Raw genomic sequence first — 22,143 nt, 5'->3', positions numbered from 1 at the left:
ACATGGTTTGTGTAACTTTAGTAACATATTATTAGCTGTTTGATAACAGTCAGGCAAAATGCTAATCATATTAATTACCGTAATGTGTCCGACGTTGTAAAGAGCGATACTATTGTGCAGCAATCTCTGAGCTGGTGTGAGTGAGTGGAGGTGGGGCTAATTTGCATATTCATGGTTGGATCATTGAATTTACAGGATTGTTACATACACCTTGCGATGCACTCTTGGACACATCATCAGTGATAGTACCTGGGGTCATTAGGGGGTTTCGGGTCTTTCAACTTCAGACCTCCTCACCCAGGCGACCCGACCGGGAGTGATCAGTTCCCGGCCTGTGTCCAAGAAGCGTTCGCCCACAGTTTGTCCCTCCTGATCCACAGCCATCGTGAGGCTTTTTACGCAGCCTCTGAAGCTGCACTGATGGCTCTTCTCTTGCGTGCTCCTGTGATTCCCAGGAGGCTGTAGGCCCTGCAGAGTGACTTTCCTGCAAAGCCCCTTCCCCCAACCTCGATGGGCAAGCACTGGGCACGCCACCCCCATCTCCGACACTCCTCCACCAGCTCCGCATATTTCTCCCTTTTCCTTTCACTCGCTTCCTCCATCCTCTCCTCCCAGGGCACTGTTAGCTCCATCAAGATAACCTGTTTCGATGTTACTGAGAACAGAACCATGTCGGGTCTAAGGCTGGTCTCCACGATGTCTCGGGGGAACTTGAGTTGTTTTCCCAGGTCGACCCTTAGCTGCCAGTCATTCGTTGTTCCCAGCAGGCCTGTCTGAACTGTTGGTCGGGAAGGCGGAGGTTCTCCTGCTCTTAAGAATGAAATTTTGCGCCTTGGTGGTTTTAAACGCTTGCTCTGATTGATGGCAGTAGTGATGGACTCAGCAACCACCTTCAGCACCTGGTCATGGCGCCAGCGGTAGCGACCTTCCCCAAGTGCTTTAGGACAGCTATTGAGGATGTGTTCCAGCGATCCTCTTCCCTGGCACAAGGTACATGCCGGAGTTTCAACCTTGCCCCAACAAAAGAGATTAGATGGACTGGGCAGGGTGTCGTAGACAGACTGAATGAGAAATTTGATGCGATAGGGATCAGCCCTCCACAGCTCTGCCCATGAAATCTTTCTCTCCATGGCATCTTCCCATCTGGTCCATGCACCCTGTTGCCTCATTCCCACCATCTGACTTGCACGCTGCTCCTCGATCCCAGCCCTCACTTCTTTTTGGACCAGGTCCCGCCTTTCCTTACCCTTCAGTTTGTTGTAATGGGTTGTTGGAGTACTTCCCAGTCCTGCACGACCAATAGCTACAGGACCCACCAGTTCCTTATGACGCAGTCGTGATTCTGCCTGGTCCACCGCCTCATGTGCCCTCCACTTTCTGCCAGTCCTGACCTCAATACCAGCTTGAGATACTCTTAGGTCCTTGGAATCCCTGTACTGAAGCACCTCCCTTGCTCTGGTAACCATGAACTCCTCGCTAAGGCTGTTGATTGGTAGCGTTAGTTTGTTCTTTTTCCCGTAAAGGGCAATGCTGCTCAGACTTCTTGGCAAGCCCAACCACCGTCGCAGGTAGTTGCTCACCCTCCTCTCAAATCCTTCCACGGTGGAAATTGGAAATTCATACACCAACAGTGGCCACAGTATCCTGGGTAAGATTCCATGTTGGTATAACCAAGCTTTGAATTTCCCCGGTAAGCCTGACTTGTCAACTGTAGTTAGCCAGCTCTCCAGTTGTTCATTTGTTGCCCTGATGGAAGCGGCATCCTTTAGAGAGCAGTCAAAGGTTTTCCCAAGGCTCTTCACAGGCTTCTCTGTGACTGATGGGATTTGGGTACTTCCTAAGGAGAAGTGGAACTGGTCTGTTACCTTCCCTCTCTTCAGTACCATGGATCTGGATTTTTCCGGCTTGAAACGCATCCTCGCCCAGGTGGTTAACCTCTCTAAGCCCTGAAGAATCCATCTGCATCCTGGGACTGTTACAGTTGTTACTGTCAGATCGTCCATGAATGCCCTAATGGGGGGCTGACGGATTCCGGACTTGGTTTTGGGGCCTCTGCATTCCGGCTCAGCGGATTTGACCAGCATGTTCATGGCCAAGGAAAAGAGAATCACTGAAACAGGTCATCCAGTGATAATCCCCTTTTCCAGACGGTGCCGCTCAGATGTAACTTTGCCGGAAGTGAATCTCAGATTAAAGTTGTTATAATAATCCATTATGCTTGTGTTTGACCATTAGATATTGGGTCTCGAAGTCAAAAAAGGTTGAACGTTGTACAGTTGAAAGTTTGCCTTTACTGCTATTAAACACCCTAAAGGGGTGGATAAGGTACAAAATGTATATTATTTAGGGGGACATGTTTTTGTTTTGCCCAATCTTTCTGAGTTTTTAAGTATTTTACTTTTTCTACTGAATGGATTTGTCCAAACTATATTAAAATAAAATCCAGGTTCTTATAAAGTTCCTTCATTAATCAATAAAGTTTAATTTTCAATGTAAGCTGATCTTGAGGATCTTGCAAGCTGTCCAAAAAAAAAAAAACCTGTCTGCTTGAGGTACAGTAAATGTACAGTTCAACAAATTCTGCTTTCTCACTCACTGCATTGCTGCTTATCGTTTCAGAGAACAATGCAAATGAAGACAGTGCCTCTCACAGCACCTCTGCTCTGCACACCGGTCTTTGGTGGTTTGCGCTAGAGCGAATGCTTCAAGCATAAACAACTCGTGCATGTCGCAATCTAGACAGCATCCCATAACGATTTCATTTATATGGGGAATTAAATACTTTGATTGATCCAATGAAAACAGGACATGCAATGCTTCTATTATATCCAATATAGCTACAGTATTCATATAACTGTGATCACTAATATTATTCAGTAGTGACTTTAGTAGGGACAAGTCCCTATATCCTCCATTCCCAATGAGCTCAGGCCTCACATGATCAAACCATCCATTTAATCTGTAGAGTATGATTTTGAAATCTCCTCTTTGACCGTGGCATCTATGTGTTTCATTCATGCAGGTCAAACTTTTTCACTCCAGGAATCTGATCTTGTGGGACTAAACAGTTGATCACAAACTTCAAATGAAAATCTCAGTCGATTCTGCTACAGGGTAGATTGTGTATAACCCGAGTCCACCCAGGGTCACCTTCCTTGTGAAAAAGAAGAGCACTTAATTATATTGAATGTACACCTTGTAGTGTACTTCAAATTATATAAAAATATGCTTCTTGTTTGCAGATAATATAATATTTAATTAAATGTAAGTCCATTATTGTAGTTTACCATAAATGATTGCCAGTACATTTGGCAATACCCCTTTAACCATATTTCAAAGACAACAGAGGTAATAATTCTGAAATTACATATAGGCCTGGTTTTATAGGCTTAGATTAAGAAAGGATTAGGCCTTCGTTAAATTGGGGCATTTAAGAAGAAAACATTAAGAAAAAAAACATTACTGGCATCTTGAGACAAAACAATGGCATTGACATTTTTAGTTAAAACAGCTCAAACATTTTAGTTAGCTTAAGCCTTGTCTGTGAAACCAGGGGATAAATATTAAATCCCACTTAAGTGGGGAAAAAAGTTCAGCTAATTGCATGCATTTAATCTAAAATTGCAATTACATGTTCAAAAACATTACATTCAGTTTGCACTTATTATTATATTATTATTCTTTTAAAGTATAATATTTCCATAATACTTACTTTCTTTACTTATTTTTCACAAGGGAAGGCCACAATCTACCCAGACTGAGGTCTTATCCACCCAATCATACAATACCAGAATAACAATAGCTTGGAAATAAAACAAAACTGAATTTTATTGCACATTATCAAATTTCTGTTGAATACATAGTGTGAAAAATTTATTATTATTTAAAAAAAAGGAAAACTCTGATATGAGTAGTGAATTGAAAAGGGTCAGGGACCACAGATTTGCCTCATAAGAGACTTTGCTTCATAATATTCAGGATGAAATTAGAGATCAGGCACATAACAGAGGTCTTCTGGCCTCGCCACAGCCATAAAGTGTCACAGTGGGCTTTTTAAAACTGTATGTGTATAACTGAAATGGAATCTGTGAATCTGCTTTGTTCAGTGTATCTGATCTCAGCACAATGCAGTTAGCGTCGGCCAAGTCCTGAACAACTGTTCTCAGCAGCAATATTCTGTGTCACATTGATAAAGAACCCCGTCATTACTGTGGCCGTTCCCAATCTCCCATTCTGCAGGGGCAGATCCACAGGAAAAATGTTTCTCTTTTTTTTTCCACGATAGCCGAAAATTGTTGCAACATTTGTTGGAAACACAAACGGTCTCAGAGGCCCAAACTGATTCCATTATGTGATGGCAATCTCCTGTGAAAAGAGCAGAGTCAGCACTCCACTCACCCACAGGGACTGTGTTTGTGTGTGATTTTAATAATGGTGTATGTTCTTTCTATCTGTGTTCAAGTGTGTGTGAGAAATTAATGATCATCAGAATACCGGTTTGATCTCTGAGAGGTCTCTGATGCCACAGACACAATTTGTTCCTCTTCAATAATTTAAAAACACACACGCACATACAAACACTCATTTTGGGGTATACCGGTAATGATGATAATAGTGATATTTTAAAAATTAAATATTGTTATCGCGTTAACCCTTACGCTGTGTTGAAATCATAGTAACACCTTTGGTGTTTCCGGTCAAAAATGACAGGCCTTTTAAAAATTGCTTGTTCGTCCTGCTATATTATCACCAAATATTGGATTCAATCTTTCTGTCAACTTTATTTTATTTTATTTTTTTAATTTGGAAAGGTTTTCTATTTATTTTTAGAACTGATTAGTCGTAGGCCTCATTGATCTGAGCTTATGCACCTATCCTATATTATATTGCATTAAGACAATTTTTATTTTTTTATTTTTTTTATTTAAGAATGTTTAGATATTTTTACAATTATTCTAGCCTGTTGAATGTTAAAATGGCAACAAGAAAAAACATGAAGGAGGGTCACAAGCCATTCATACAAAAATAAAATAGATTCAATAGTCCAAGTTAAACAAAAAAATATAATTTATTGTGAAATATATTCCTTTTTTCAATAGTACATTGCAAATATACTAACAAAAATGTTACTATCTTTAAATATGTTAAAAGTATGTTAACATCATGCTTTTATCTATTTTCACAATATAACTTTTAACACACTTTAAAATAATTGTACTTTAGTATATTTTCTAAAAATATATTTTCTAAAAATACACTTGAAGTGAAAATTTGGAGTGTATTTATTTGCACTTTATTAAAAATATATTTTATGTATATTTTTAATGTGTGATGGAAATGATCATTGTAACAATGCATTTAAAGTATACAATAGTATTTTGTACAAAGTATAGCTAAGTTTTATTTGTCTAATAATGTACATTTTTTATTGAAGACAAAGTATGCAATTTGTAGTATTTGGAATAAGCCAAATCTATTAATGAGCCTATACTTTTTACTCAAATATATCACATCACGATAGGCTTGTGGGCAAGTGTGCCGACATGTGCTTCGGGAGACCTGAGTTCGAGTCCCGGCTCATGGACCTTTCCTGATCCCCCCCCACCCGCTTTACTACAATTTAATTACAACTAAAATATATTTAGTACAAAATTAGTTGTTTCAAAATAGCACACTTCAAGTTAACTAATCATTAACACACTTAAAGTATACTGATAATTAGTCTGGCTGCAAGTATACTTAGCATTTTTTTTTTTCACCAGGGTATTTAAGTAATCTAGAAACACTCAAGAAACCAACTGCAAATCAGTGCACTAAAAAACACATTAATGACCACAAAGCCACACCCTGGCGACCACCCTCGATGCCCTAACACGTTCAAGAAAGCATCCATATCTAGTGTATCCATGATTATTAATTCATTGCAAATGTAAACTCTTTTTATCATGTCAATAGAGCTTATTAAATCTTAAGGGAACTGAAATAAGAGAGAGCATCAGTTTTCTATGAGATGATGAAAGAATGAGAGCATAAATCAGATCATTTGATGCCTCTGGATTTGAGAAGATTAAAATACTCTCATTCATTGTAAATATTCAAATTTGATGTTCCACAGAGGATTCGTCTGCTGGTTTCCACCCATAAAAACGACATAGACTGAGGGAATGTGAACCGCTTCTCTATCATTTACCGTTACACAGCTGTGCTAACCGTAATTCAGCATTACACAAGACGTTTACTATAATTAACCATTACACAGCTGTGTTTCTCTAAATTATCATTCTTCTATGCTTTGTAGTGTGTGCAAGCAACAGCTTTCTCATTCCCTGATCTGTGCACATTTTCACTGCGTAGCTGTCAGGGTCGTTCGGTTTAGTTCAGTACTTTTTGTAGGCACTTGCATTTTTCATCATCTCATGACGGACAGCAATCTATGTGAAAATCCATTTTGTTTCTTAAAGCAATTTGATCTGAATTGCTCTTTCAACAGGGATCAGATTGAGACTCAGACCTTTGTGATGGAAAAGCACTGGTAGACTAAGTTGTAACTTCCTCTGTGTGTGTGTATGTGTTAACAGAAAGCACGACTGGCCCGAATGAGAATTTCCAAGGCTGGCAGTTCTACCGCCTTCCTGCATAGTAAACGAAATGGACTCAACCAATCACTGGAGCTAACGGTAAGAAACACACACACACACACACACACACACATGCTTTCACAAATACAAAAACACATACATCCAAGCAAATTTTTTCCACATTTTGTTTGGCTCCCTTGTCATTTGTCATACATTATGCATGGTTTTCAACAAGATCTATATCAGGCAGTGCTGCAGTATTGAGGTAAACGTGTCAGGCTGTTTTACTTTAAAAGTGATTAGAGCGATGAGAGCGATTATGAGATTTTCATGTTTGCATATTTGCACATACATCAGCTCAATTAACACAATAACATCCAATTTATCAGGACATAGTCCTGAACTGATGTGTGTAACACTTAATCTGTTGCTAAACACCCTCATTGAGGAGATATAGAGATCAGTGGTCGGTTGCATAAACTGCTTAGGCCCTGTCCACACGAACATTAGTATTTTCAAAACCGCAGCTTTTTCTATGCGGTTTGGCCGTTCGTCCACATGCAAATGCAGTGTCCAGTCACTGAAACCAAACTTTTTTGAAAACTGCCAGGGTGAAGATTTTTAGAAACTACGGTTGCAGTGTTGTCCTGTAGACGGTGAAACCGGAGATTTTGGCTTGTGACGTCGGTAATCGGTAACCGGTAATAACCTTTTTTACAGGCTTCTGATTGGCCAACTAAAAAACTAAAGTGTAACTTTACGGTTAGGGTTATATCGCCACCTGTTAGTTTGGCATGCTCTTGACAGTGCTTCATAGCGCGAGTGAGACTGATTAGCTTTAATTACCTGCTTGTTGGTCAGATTAGTTCTAAAGACACAGTCTATGTTTATGCAATTGGCCCCTGGTCTTTATTACTGCAGTTGTTTGACGCAATAATGTCTTCCTGGAAAAAGAAACTGTCGTTCTCTGAATGCATTGAATGCATTTGAGGAATGAGGAACACGCTGATGTGACAGTACAGACAAAGATTGCAGGCAACTCCACAGCTAACCAGTTTTACAGAACATCCTCAGAGAGGTCCAGTGAGTGAAGCAGACGGGAACCTGACAATAATAAGCCTTATGATCTTTTCTCAGACCTCAAGGCTGTTTTAACAGTGTGGGAAAAAATTACTTAAGAAATATACTTTATAAATATATATATATACACAGTTGCAATCAAAATTATTCAACCACCATTGCAAATCAGGTTTATTGGCAAAATTTACAGACTTTCAGCTGTCTGCAATGAACAAATCAGAAAAAAGTAATTGAAATAGCTCAACACAACAAATGTTTCAAGTGGTTTCCCTGAATTCAACTGAAAATGCAACTTTTATTGACTTCTGCAGTTTCAAAATTATTCAACCCCTTCATGACAACCATCTTTAGTACTTAGTAAAACACCCTTTTGCTGTAATTGTAATACTCCTGTAAAGGATGATATTAATGTGAATATACGTCCAAGCGATGCTTCTTCACCATTGCTTTATCGTGAATCAATACAAACTATGTACATTAACATGTGCATAGTCTCATACTTTAACATACAGCTTCAAATTACATGCTGGTACACTCAAATTTCATTCATAACATGTATGTTCAACCAAGTTCACTTGACTACATACTCATGATGTCATATACATACTCACACTATCAGTGAAACAGCACGAAATAAACTCATAACACAAAATTAATGAATAAAGGAAAACATGAAACACATACAATAACACTACATACTCTCTACTTTATCTCCGCGGCAACTTTGCTAGCCATGTGTGCAGCACCGATCGTTAATACTACACACAGTTTAAATACATAACACTCTCATATACATCGAAAACAATTAATATAGTGACCAGTCTTTCTTATGAAGCTATTAGAACAATGATGGTAGGGCTGGGTGATATGGCCAAAAGAAATGATCGCGATAATTTTTTTATATCAGTCGATATCGATAATTATCACGATAAATGTCAAATCTTTATTTCTTTCAAGTTTAAAGGCAGATTTTTGCTCCTAAGTGAAAGTTGTAGAAACAAGAGCGTTAATTGTGGTTTTAAACTACTCTTTATTGTCAGAACATATCATGACAAACACTTGCCAAACAGGAGAACATTTCACAAATCTGAGGTACAATATTCAAACATTTGCATTTTTCCTTAACAAAATAAATCATCTGAATAGAAAAATATATTTCTTAGTTTCTGCATGTGCTAATGGGGGATATTGTTTCAAGTCTTAAATAGGTTTTTGTTGCCTGACTTTGATGGCCCGTATCTTCAGCAGAGTTTGCAGTGTAAGCTGCAATATTAATATTACATGTTTTGCCTCGAAACGCATATTTGACAGTGAGTTGACAGTAAATCTGCATCCTAACTCAAGATAATACTACTATGTTAAATTTATGTTCATTGACAAAAACAGTAACATCTGTTAAAAAAAATGTAACAACCACATTTGTATTTGTTAAAATGTAATATTCTGACTGAGTTTTATTAAAATTAACAATTGGTCATCCAGTATCATGCATTTAGATCATGATAACCACAGATAAAACCAGGCATAGACCTTATGTGGCCCCGGCCCTTTTCAGTGCTGCGCTCGTTGTCTTTTGTCTTCGTATTTATAAATGAATGGCTCGTTTTAAAATCTACCCTGTCTACTGAAATATCCTTTAAACATTACAATCCTCATAATAACTTGTGGTGATGGAGCAGTGGATAAGACACATGCCTTTGGTGTGAGAGACCCGGGTTAGAATCCACTGTGAGACACCAATGTGTCCCTGAGCAAGACACTTAACCCCTAGTTGCTCCAGAGGCGTGCAACCTCTGAAATATAGCAATTGTAAGTCGCTTTGGATAAAAGCGCCTGATGAATGATAACTTTTGTTAACTTTACATTAAGTAAATCCACTTCAAAAGCTATTAGTCCTGGACAGCAATGCCATAGAAATATACAGAGCGACCGCAAAAACGGAAGTTCAAAGATTCTAAAGATGGCTGTGCCCTCGTTTCTCTGGAGCATAAGGTCTACAGCACCTCACTATCATGGAAAAATTTAACTTTATGGTTTCTATTGTATTTGTATAAAAAAACAGTAGCCTAAATACATTATTAAATACTCTAATTATATTCCATTAGTCATTTAATACATTGTCTACATTAATAATATAATACAATTCAATATGCATATCCCACATTCCATGGTGCAGTTAATATTACTAGGCTAACGTTACAGTAAATCCATGGTAAATGGATTCAATATCAATTCAGATTCTAACTGTCTCGTTGCGCACAGTGTTTCTCCTGTTTGTCAGTGCTGTCTCATCTGCCTTTAAGCTGGTTTAAATCACTGAGACATTTGTGTTCTTCGCTGAATTGAATCGCTTCTTACTGGATCTAGTGACCGAGACTGATCAGAGTAAACGCATCTGCTCAAGTAAGCTCGCGCTGCGCTACCGTTTGGACTTTGAGCCGAGCGTATAAATGGTCCGTGTGGCGCGCGGCTCAAATGAGTTTCGTTACGCTTTTGGTGCATAAACATTGTCGAACATTTATCGAAGTCTTGATATCGTTTTATCGAGAAAAATTATATCGCGATAATTATCGTTATATCGCCCAGCCCTTGATGGTGTGCACTTTATTTGATACCTGTAAAGGATATTAATATTAATACACGTCCATGCGATGCTTCTTCACCGTTACATTATTGTGAATGAAGCATATCAGGAGAACTCCCTCTACAAATGTACACAATGACGTGCACACACACACACGCATAACCACTCACACATATCCATCTATTCATAGATGCCACCTACGTCACTAGAAATAGAACGCCGCCATATGGATGACCGATCTCGCCCGGTATGGCCGCCCAAACTGCCCATTTGAATCAGAGAGAAAGAGAGATACATGGATAACATTTTAATTTTAGGCTCCGATCCTTATTTGTTACCCCCAGTTTTCTTTTGTCCTATCTGCCCAAGACTTGCCCCAATTTGCCTTCCATGATATATATATATTTATCTTGTACATAACCCTTTTAAGAGTACAGACGCGTATCAATATGCTGTTGCTGGATGGGTAACATAAATCCTTGGTGGCCAGGTGCCGTACTTTTACATTTGTTTAATCATGGGGAATGTAAGTATTATAAAAAAAAATTAAATTTATAATTTTGGTGGTAGTTTGCTCTGACGACTAGGTATCGAGTTCTTAGCTAGCTAAGTGGCTAACAGCTGGTAGCTTGCCAGCTGCTAGCCACGGCTCCCGGCTAACTGTCATTAATCTGGATTAAGCCTGTCGCGATAGTCAATAAATCAATTAATTGCACAATAAAAAAAATGAGCACGATAATTTTTCCAGCCACGATAATTTCCATTTGCAAGCTTGTTTGTTTTCCTCATCTCTCTCTCTCTCTCTCTACCAAAGAGACTGGATGACAACTCTGTTTAACACATAACCGACATATTTTACGTGAATACTCTCCAAAACGGACATTTAAACATAATGTTGTGTGTATTTGTCCATTCAGACACGAAACAGAGCTCAATTCATTACTCGCGCACTGTATAGGGGTCTATGGCTGCACGCTTCGGGTCGGGTGTGTGCGCACAGAAAGATGAGACATGATACAATATGAGACATTCATACAATATGAGACATTTATTCTATCCTTTTCCTTTGGTATAGAATAATATACCAGTTCGGTGTTCTTCTTTCGGCTGTTGTTGCAGCCAACTGCACAACATATTGCAGGCATTACTGAGACCGTCGGTCGTCAAGATGGCGGCGCAAAGCTGCAGTGACGTCATGTGACCCGAACGAATAGCTACGATACTATATTGAATTAATTCTAAGCAATAGCGCTTATTATAGAACCCAAAATATTTGTAACAAGCATTTAGATGAAAACAATAATAATGATAATTATATAAATCGAATATAAATCTGTAAATAATCCCTTAAACAGAAACACATGAAAATCACAGAAATACAGAAAACTGATAGTGATAATAATTATGCAACTTATCACAGGAAAAAATAAATAAATAAATAAATAAATGTATAAATATATAAATATATATATATATATATATAGAGAGAGAGAGAGAGAGAGAGAGAGAGAGAGAGAGAGCGAGAGAGAGAGAGAGAGAGAGAGAGAGAGAAATAAGAAGCTGTAATTATAATGAGTACTATTCAGCATACCACACTATGACCTGATGCAAATGAGATGTATAACCAGACAGCAGCTTCTGACAGCGTTTCTGAGGAATCTTAGCCCATTACTCATGAGCAATGACCTCCAGTTCAGTAATGTTCTTGGGTTTGCATGCTGCAACCCCTTGCATGTTGTGACATGACCATCACAACCTCGAACTTCATTCACCACCTCTAAAAGTAAGTTATGGCTTGTTTGTTATAGGTAATTTGACTAACGTTATATCTAGAAAGAATAGTGGTCAAAACAACATGCCTCTTTATACAAAATTATGTTTTCAAATGTAGCTTAAGGCTGTCAATAGCTTCAAATGATAATTAATGATGGCATATGTTTTGTATAAAGTGTATAAATTCACAGATATTGTCCACAATTTCTTTCAAATCATAGTGCTTTAATGCCAAATATGTCGCTCTGTCCAATGACGAAAAACAACATACAAAACTGTTAATGATGTTTTGTCGTGTTTTATGTTTCTCTTGAAGCAGATTCAGATGTTATCAGGTGGTTGGGTGGCAAATTGCCAGCAGAATTAATACAATGCACCCAAAATTCAAGATGGGGTGGAAAAAAAGTCCCGTTATTTTTATATTGATATCATATGATATTAAACAATATTTCCAGAAAATTGGTGCGTTGGCAAATGTGATAATGATTGAACAGTTCAGTAAACAAAGAATGAATATTGTGATGTGACATTTTATACATAATATTGTAAATATTCTCTGTTTTTGCTCTATTTCTCCAATGACAATAGTTCCAAACAAGCCACAAAAAAAGAGTTAAGAGTTATGCGTATCTAAACGAATCTGGGGCTTTGTGTTCCAGTGACCTAGTTGTTTAGTTCCAGAATGAATCTGCCGTTTTTAACGAATCAGTTGAATAAATGCTTCTATGACTCGTTCATTAAGACGATGATTTGGCGCCACCTACTGGCGGTTTTAATTTCATAATATTAAAAAATATAATTTATTATTTTTTAGCATCTAATATTTGTTTACAGTCTATGGTTTGAACAGTACTCCACCTACTGATCTAATGCATAAACATAAGATTTAAACTCCCCTCAAAGAAATCAGGACAGAAGTGGTCGAAAGTGGAAAAAATAGATCCATTAAAACAACAAGTGTAAATGGGTCTGTGTCTGCCTCGTCTACTTGTGATTCGATTTATCAAAATGCATCTTGCTACAAGGTGCAAACAGGACCTAGGCCTCCAAATATAAAAAAAGTAGTCAATTGCAATAGAAAAAAAATTAGACATCTGTATATTTTCCTTTCAAAAAAAGAGGCCTTGGAGGGTGAATCACAAAAACACAAAAAACCGTGAAAAATGTGCTTAACTGTCATAAAAATGTCACAATGGAAAAATTTGTAATGGTCCTAAAAATAGGCTTAATTTCCTATATGCAAAGTATTCTTATAATAAGCAGTCCTTTGATTTTAGGGTTAATTTGAGGTTTCTTAATGCGATTCACCCAAGAATGGTCTGACTTGCATTGAAGAGAAAAGCTGGTTCTAGGTTAGCCTGTCTGAATAGCTCATAAATACCACACAGTTCACACGCAAACATGCAGTGTGCTCAAAATAAGAGTACTCAAGGTTTGTTACTGTAAAACACCTAATTTCTGTCAATATCTTTCTTTTTCCTTCTGTCTCTCTCTCCTCCTACACATCACTGACTGACTCACTCATGTTATTTTGATGCTCACGTTGTGTTAAGAAATTGTGGAAAAGGTGAAAAATGTGGAGCAGTGTATGTGCGTTCAGCCGAAGGGCCCAATGTGTGAGCACAAGCTCCCAGGCAAAAATGCTACATTAAAAGAGACAGGTATGTGGAGTTATAGTAACTACCAACGGATTTGTGAAACAGGAAAGTGGAATCACTCTGATTCGCCCAATCCTCTGAGGCCCCTCGTCCTTCCTTTCTCTCAGGCTTTGTTTATTTAAAGTTATAGATGATATATTGTACTGCTCTGTTATGGATGAAGTTCCTTCCAAAAGCAGTAAACCACTCTCCATGTCTCTCCCTTGCACTCTTACACAACAGCAGCTTCCCTATTACAAGATGAAACTTTCACCACAGGTACTGAGCCAAACAACACGCACTCTGTCCCTCTCTCCACTTCATTATGCATGCATGAAATCTGATGATTCCTTAAAATTCCATGTCTGTGTGTGTTTCTGCAGGGCTCCTTAGAGGAGGACCAGCAACTGAAAAAGACCACATCTCTGCTGGAGAGTCAACATCACCATCTTCTACACTGCCTAGAGAAGACTACGGTCAGTTAGTAGTGAGGGGCACTTTCCAAACTCTACTTCATTAAACTTTACAAGTCTTTTATATCAAAACCACAGCATGTATCAAACTCGCCAAGTCACGTAATTTCAGCAAACAAGGCTTCGTCATACCGTTTCGAACGTTTCAAAGTTCCGACAGGTGTCTCCATCATGAATTAAAAATAAAAATTGTGCCTAATTGTGACTTTTTATCTCACAATTCCGACTTTTTTCTCACAATAGCTGGGTTTCAGTCACGTGATTATGATGACGATTATGATGACGTGGGAAGGCGGGGCGATTTCAGATGGAGGGCAGGAAGTAAACATGGAGAATACGTCTATGGAGGAAACCGTTGCGGAGAGTCCCTATTTTGTCTAATTTACCTTGATCATTTAATGTCCCATTCCCACTGATCCCCTGAACGACAACCTAATGCTATATAAACACAGACATAAAAAACACGTTGGCTAGCTAACATACTGTCGCTTTCCCTTTGCTCGATTATAACGATTGGAGCAGCAGTAAACTACACAAAACATTGATGGCAGATCCTCAGCTATTTCACTTCCTGCCCTCCATCTAAATTTTCGCGCTCTCTCGATACAGCAGCGTTACGTCACGTGAAACCAACCTATTCCGAGATATAGCCTATTAAGATAAAATTCTGAGATATTACTTGCAAGTTTTGAGGGAAAAAAGTCAGAATTGTGACATAAAAGTCGCAATTAACTATTGATTCATCGTTGATTTTGTGATTCCATGAAAGGGGTTTGGTATGTGATTTCGGTATGTTTTGTAGTGTAGGTTTATTTTTTATTACTGCAATGAATTTTATACATGTATAATACAAAAATTATAAGTTAAAAAGTAAGTAAGATAGCTAGTTAATTGATTCTAATTGGACTAGTTTGCCAAGCCCTGCCGCACTATTTAACAAAATAACATAGGCTACATTTTACAAACATTTTTAGGCTAATGGAATTGAATTCTTAGTAGATAACATTTAATAGATTACAATTTCATGAAAACATTTACAATTGCTTTGTAAAAGGTGTAACTATACATGGTTGGGCCGTTTTTACCAGCAGGTGCAGACAGCGCTTCAAAAGAGTGAATCATTTTGCGAAGAAACTGACTCGAGCTTAATTTCTTCCAAGACTAGTTCAAAGCATTCCGTTGCTATACGTTAACGTCAACAAATGCGAAACTGGGGAGATGGTGCTCGATGCAGAGCCATATGGGAGGAGCTAGAGCTCGAGCTCCCCCTTGTCTGGAGCTCCAGCTCCACCTCGCTAAATGAGGCTGAGAGAAATAGCGACAGAGAGAGAAAGAGCAGCGTTTGCATTTTTTGCTATACGGTTGAATAAATGGAGAAATAGAGAAGTGAAAGGAAAGGGGCTCTATCAGGAGAGACAAAATAACAACGCCAGCCAGCGTTATTTAGAGAAACTGCTTGGTATCAACAACATGGACCCGTATGAACTGCAGCTAATGTTAACGTTACAGAATGGATGAAAGACCCAGAAGCACTAACGTTATTACCTTTCACACACCCTGACATAATCAATTACCCGGTTTACGGTATCGGTGCCTACACAATGCAAGAGTTTAGAAGCTTTAAGTCATTAGAAGCTTATGAATATTTCTGATGCGGCTGGGTGCAAGACTTACAAACCAACAAACTTGTAAACTGCGATAGCTCAGTCATACTTGAGGTTTCAGGCGTCATTTATATGTGGAAATAAATCTTGGATGTGCATTTTGGACCTGTCGTGCAAGCAGACAGTCGTACGTACGTCATTAAAATTGTGTCTTTTTATAACAGTTTGCGGTACAGATCTATAACAAATGAAACTCTTGTTGACTGACAGAGTATTTATTTTGTTAATTTGTGTTAAATAAAAATCGAGCTGGTGCTGAAATAGGTTGCTTTTGAAATCATGCTGAGTGCTCGTAGTCGATGCTGCTGCGCGAAGGTTAACCTGCGCCTGCGCGGCCCCGCCCACTAAATCCAGTGAGGTGAAGCTGGAGCTCCAGCGAGGGGAAGAGCTAGAGCTCCAGCTCCTCCCATTTGGCTCTGCATCGAGTACCACTTGGAACTGGGACGTGACATAACAAAACAAAACCCAGCTAATCAGAACAATTTTTAACGGAAATGTAAGCGAGGCTGTGAGGGATAGACATGATCTCTTCAGTGAGTGAGATGTAGGCTACTGTTAATGTGTTTTGGATTGTTCTGCTGACGAAACACGGCAAAAATATATTTCCAAGAAATTTCAGTATCGACAAAAAACCGCAGGCAACATGAGGTATGGAAAATAAGTGATATTAGAGCTTTATACATCAGATGCCAATGAAAACACGGTTAGTCTCAGCCTCACTTTGATCCGTCTTGGCGGTAATGGCGCTGCTCTGAATAAGGTCTATTCACTCTTCGCTTTCTGGCTACTCTCTCGCGCACGCAAAAACTGCACAGAGTAAAGCACATACCTTGCATGGCAATGTCATACGCGATGCTTCTCCAGACGTCACGCTCTTTTACGATGCATTGAGGAACTTGAGGGCTTTGTCATGTATAATTCAATGTTTTTCTTCAAAACAATCACACCTCCTCCTGGGACGTTTAACAAACATTGAGGAGCGAAATTTTGGTCCAATAATATTTAGGTCTGGGTGGGGCTAGCTGACGCGAAGCCGCAGAAGTAACGTGGGATATACTATTTATACTTTTTTTTTTTTTACAACGCCCTTGTAGAATTAAAACACTTTATACCCCAAAAATTTACTAGAATCAATGAACAGCATTAATAAAGCCCCAGTCTTACAGATCATTAACTAAAAAAAGTTGTTTTAGGGTTTAGTTACCCTTTAATATATTGTCTTGATTATAAACACGTTTGTTTGTAGCGCAAGCAGTTTTACAGTTTAACGCCCTTTGATATATTCTTCTCATTATTTCCCTATAGCAGCTAATAAATTGCAAGTGTCGCACATTCACAGAAAACATTAAACAACTTACATGTTGAAAAATGAGGTGGATTGCATATTGCATTTACTAATAGCCTATGTTGATATTCAAAAGGAGGACATACAAAATGCATAGTGTTGTTCTGCATATTGTGTTAACTCTGTTAAATATATATATATATATATTTCTTCTAAATGTAACTTTGCCTCTGCAATGCAATATTATATTCCTACAATGACCTAGTAGTGGCGTAATCGAGACGGGGACAGGAAAAAAATGTTTTAACTAATAATATCACAACTTCAATCCTCCCCAACCCAATCAAACCAAGTTCTGTGGCCGCCCTACAATATTAACCACATAATATTCAATTTTACCGATGCATTTAATTACATCCTCAATCTTGTATGCAATGTATAACTGACATAATAACGAAAGAGTTGATTTGATTCTGATTTGCTCTCATTTGTCACGAGTTAAAATGGACCATGCACATTTGAAGTAAAGTCAATTACAAAAAAAAGGCTTATGTAAATAAAACATTCGAATCCAATGAACTCAGGGAAATAATCTTTATGTTTCTGTGAACAGAATCATGAGTTTGTGGACGAGCGTCTGTATGAACAGGGGTACCTGCAGACAGCCCTGCAGAACTTCCCATCGCAGAGTCCATCTCTCTCCAGTGAAGAGGGCGTCACGGGCACCTGCTGCTCTCGGAGAACCAAGAAGAACATGCAGGCTCTCAATGCCACACACACACACTCACACACGCACAACCTACAGGAGCTTAGCGCCTTACACATCCATTGTGGGGAACAGCAACCACTCAACACCAGGTAAATCATAAATCATTTACAATAAATACTACAATATTGTATAAAAAAAAATAAGATTTGTCAATTTTAATTTCATGGGGACTTAAATACTTTTTAAATGCTTTAGATTTGATTGGTCACCCTCTCACAACTATGCAAATCCATTATAAAAATATGAATTACTAAATGTAAAATCTATGACAATTTAAACAAATAAAAACAAACATAACCCATTTTAACAGTATTATTAGGGTCTCACGGGACCCCAAACATTACAAGTAGGTGTATATATATTTCAATAGAACGTGAGGGTAAAAAAGTCAATATTTTGTGTCATTTCCAAGCAAGATCTAAATTCTGTCAAATAAGTTAAAAAAACAATAATTGTATTAATTTGTGTGTTTAGGAAGTATGCTATCTATAAACGTAGCCTTAGTAGAGTAATTAAATAAACAAGTGAGGGTGTGAAAAGAGTTCTAAGACCTCTGTCTCTTTCTCTCTCTCAGTCGTTCCAGCCTCAATCTGATGTCGGATGAATCAGGAAGTCTGAACTGCAAGAGCAGTGGACTGGTTACCACGGCAATCATCAGTATCCCAACCCCTCCCTCAAACAACTCTCGAGCCAATCCCGACGCTCCGCCCCCTCCGAACCCCGATGTTCCGGCTCGTCCGAACCTGGGCTCTGATGTGGTGAAAATCTCTGCTCTGTAGGAGAAAACAGAACTCAGGAAGAGAAACTGATGAGTAGCTTGCCCCCTAGTGGGAGAAGGAGTGCACTGACTCAGACTCTCTAAAAGAAATAGAACAACATTGATTCATCTGTGTAATTGAGAGAGAAAGGACGACCATGAGTATTCAAACACTCTCCATCAGGACTGATAAAGATGAGGGTGTCACTGCAGTGTCACTGTGCATAAAACATTTCTCCTTTTTCCTCTTAGTTTACTGTCGGGTCATACTGTTTTTTAAATCGTTGAAAAAGATTAATATTTTGACTAGAGATGGAGGCAAGAGGTCAAGCGTTTTGTTTTCATCCGAAAGTCTTGTTTGTTTATTATCTGTCCGTTAATCTGTTCCAACATCGCAGACAGCCTCTCAAAGCCTCGGCTTTATATCCCACTAATGTTGTTTTGATCTAGAGTAATTCCTAAAGGATAAGAGCAAGTCTGAGTGAGACTATATGAGGGTGACAGTGTTTCTTAGACCATGCTAGGTTTTTATTTTTGGAATATTTGTTCAGAGTTAGGTCTAACTTGAATGTTTCTGCCCCGCGTGTATGTGTGCGTGTGTGAATTACTAAAGCGTCCCTCAAACTTTCAGCCTCTCACACAGTTTGTGCCTCTCAGGGGGAAGAGAGTTTCCTTCTTCTTTAAGCCACTGTCTCTCCACGAGTCCAAAACGTTGAGCCGACTTTGTAACGTTAGCTGTGACCTATCAAACATTACTATGTAATATAGAACCAAAAAAAAGAGAGAAAGAATCATGAAAGTGTTTTTAAAAACTCTGTGACTACAAGCACAAGGCGTCGCTGAGATTTTGTGACTATATGTGTATCAAGCCTTGGTTTAACTGTGAATATTGTTGATAGACTATTTTGTAATATTTAGCCATTGTTTTGGCGAAACCAGAGCAGCTGCCTACCCCGCCCCTTTTCGTCCGCCCCGCCCTTTTATGTATGCCCCGCCCCTTTTCTCTGTCCACTGCTGACCTGCTTCCCGTAGTTGTTCTGATCTAAGTGTTATTGTCATTATCGCTCAATGGGTATTTAAAAAAAATTGTCTAGTTTGTGTAAAACTACATGGGTAGGAAACTTTTGATGTTTGTGTTTTTTTCATTAACAGTGAATGTTTTCGTTACCTCTAGATTTTCAGTCATACATTGCTGTGAGAGGAGAAACCGTCAACCGTACAAACCAATTAGAGATATTCTCCACCTCTTTTCTCTCCTTCCAAACTCCCTCCTTTTCTGTCTGTCTTTATTGTCAGCCATGCTCAGGAGAATGGCACTGCCAATGAGATAGTTCAAATTTGTTGTCATGTGGAAAGACCGTTTCGTCTGTGTTGTTTACAATTCCCAATCCTATTCTCAAACTGCCAGCAATCAACCACATGTCCCCCTGAGCTCTGCTTTTTGTATCATAATCCCCATCCCAGGACTCTAAATCCCAACCATCCCCTTTAAACACCACTCACTTGTGCCTCTTACACCAGCATACATAGGAAGTGACCCCCCTCCCCTCAGGACGTTATTGCTCCAGGGCCACTTTGGTGTTTTAATGTTCAGTGCAATTCAACACACACATTATTATCACTTTTAATCTTCGTTTTGGCCCCCTTTTAGATAGAATAAGCCATATTTTCCAGAAGAAGAAAAATCTGATTTAATAATTGCATAACAGATAAATAACCTATACTTGAATTTTAAAGCTGAAGCGGATGTCCAGTTACACAAACGTGAAAAGAGTTGTAATTTGTTGGACATGACCGCAGTATTACAGGGAAAAAGCACATTGTGATATTTAGGAATATCAGGGTATCCGGCCCACACCATTCTTGTGAAACTCTTATCAAAATGTTCTTTGATGTCCCATGTGTACATGTGACTTTCCTGTTTGTTGTACATACAATCCATAACAAAGCTCTAATGATCCTCTTTTTATGGTCCCAAATGATGTTTGGTCCCTTTGTGATTTACATAGCCTAAGTGTACATAATAGATGGGAAATATGGAAATGATCTAATGTTTAATTAATCAGAAGGGAAGGTGTGGCCAATATATTCTAAAGTTTAAGATAATAAATGTTGAGTATTGGATCACCTGTGATCAATGGCGAGCAGTAATGTGTTCGATTTACTTTCTTTTGCTTTGTCTTTACATTCAGCCCAGCAGGGGACACTACAAAACCATCAATGTAATAGAAGTAAATCTAGAATCCTACAGCTTTGTAATCATTCATTTGTGCAGTCCATTCAAATGACAGAACTGGTTGTTTTAAATATATTACCTAGTTGAGATCTCTATGTGCGCATCTGCATACCTGTTAAGGGTCTTCTTTCTTCCTCTGTGTGTCTGTGCTTGTTTAACTCTTTTACTCTCTTCGCTTTGTTTTTTGTTTTTGTTTTTTTGAGATAGTCATGTTGTTCTATTCAGCAGACTCCTGTTCACTGTCCAATGTTAAATATTATTTATGATCTTGTCTTGTGTCACAGTTGTGAAACGCCTGATAAATGAATTGTATCTGCCACAAATCCATCTGCTGTTTATTCAGTTCCTCTGACAATTCTGAACCGTGATCTGACAGCAGTTTAATGATGAAATCACATAAAAATATTTTGGAGCTGAAATTAAGTATAGATATGACATTACAACTAATAGATATTACATCAGTCAGGATGCAGGAAACAAGCTGCTGCTGAAAAATAAATCCAACTCTTTCAGACTCCATCTTAAATCATCTTAAAATTTATCTGAGCACTTCAAAAATATATGCTTCTTACAATAAATCATTCTATATGAAAATATCGTCCATCATTTAAAACACAATATGAATTGCTACAATTCCAATTGTCTCTTTTCATCTCATTAGCCACATGCAGCTCATGGATATGAGCCATTTAGGTGCATTTTTGTTTATTTAGGTAGAGAAAAACAACAGTAACAATAAAATTGCATCTTATTCTGGACATAATACATTATGGGTTGGTAAATCTGTGGACTTGAGAAACCCCATTAGTAAAAACCAAGACCATATGCAATAATGTTTTCGTCTAAATCTATTTATGTTTACCTATATACTGACTAACATTTTGCAATTTAGTTTACAGTGTGCTTTATGGATTAATAGCAGATTAATTGTTGTTTACATATGATTTACATGATTGTGTTTTTAAAGTGATAAAGCCTTAAACGGACAGTTCCCCCCAAAATGCAAATGTGGTCATTCATTTCTCTCCCTCAAATTGTTCCAAGCCTGTATGACTTTCCTCTGTAAATTAAAAAGAAGACATTTTTAAAAATGTTGGTAACCATACAGTTTTTTTGACTTCCATTCTATGGATAAAAAAAGAGAGAGAGAGATATTTCGCGAAATATCTTATGTTACACAGAAGATTAGAAAGTTATACAGGACATAAAGATGAGTAAATGACAGACTTGTCATTTTTGGGTGAACTATCCCTTTAAGAGCATGTCATGTTACCTTACCTTTGATTAACACTTAAAAAGTTGATAAA

At 38.2% G+C, this 22,143-nt stretch overlaps 1 protein-coding gene across 3 annotated transcripts in view; it reads left to right on the top strand.

The window, feature by feature from the left end:
• The window catches only part of kcnd3 (potassium voltage-gated channel, Shal-related subfamily, member 3), a 148,644-nt gene extending 127,485 nt beyond the window's left edge, over positions 1-21,159 (top strand). The window contains exons 4-8 of one of the 3 annotated variants that reach the window (XM_077223331.1): positions 6,579-6,677; positions 13,899-13,931; positions 14,036-14,128; positions 17,688-17,932; positions 18,418-21,159. In XM_077223331.1, coding sequence (XP_077079446.1) covers positions 6,579-6,677; positions 13,899-13,931; positions 14,036-14,128; positions 17,688-17,932; positions 18,418-18,622 — 675 coding nt within the window. In that variant the 3' untranslated portion in view covers positions 18,623-21,159. Of the gene's footprint in view, positions 1-6,578; positions 6,678-13,895; positions 13,932-14,035; positions 14,129-17,687; positions 17,933-18,417 lie in introns of all 3 variants that reach the window. The other 2 variants (XM_077223330.1, XM_077223332.1) reach the window with 2 other exon arrangements.
• Positions 21,160-22,143: the final 984 nt, after the last annotated feature.

This window comes from Siphateles boraxobius, unplaced genomic scaffold, assembly GCF_051911475.1.
Source record: "Siphateles boraxobius isolate OS27281-9 unplaced genomic scaffold, OSU_SipBor_1 9, whole genome shotgun sequence".
NCBI lineage: Eukaryota > Metazoa > Chordata > Actinopteri > Cypriniformes > Leuciscidae > Siphateles > Siphateles boraxobius.
Note: the sequence above shows the minus strand (reverse complement) of the source record. Positions and strands in the feature narration are given on the sequence as shown.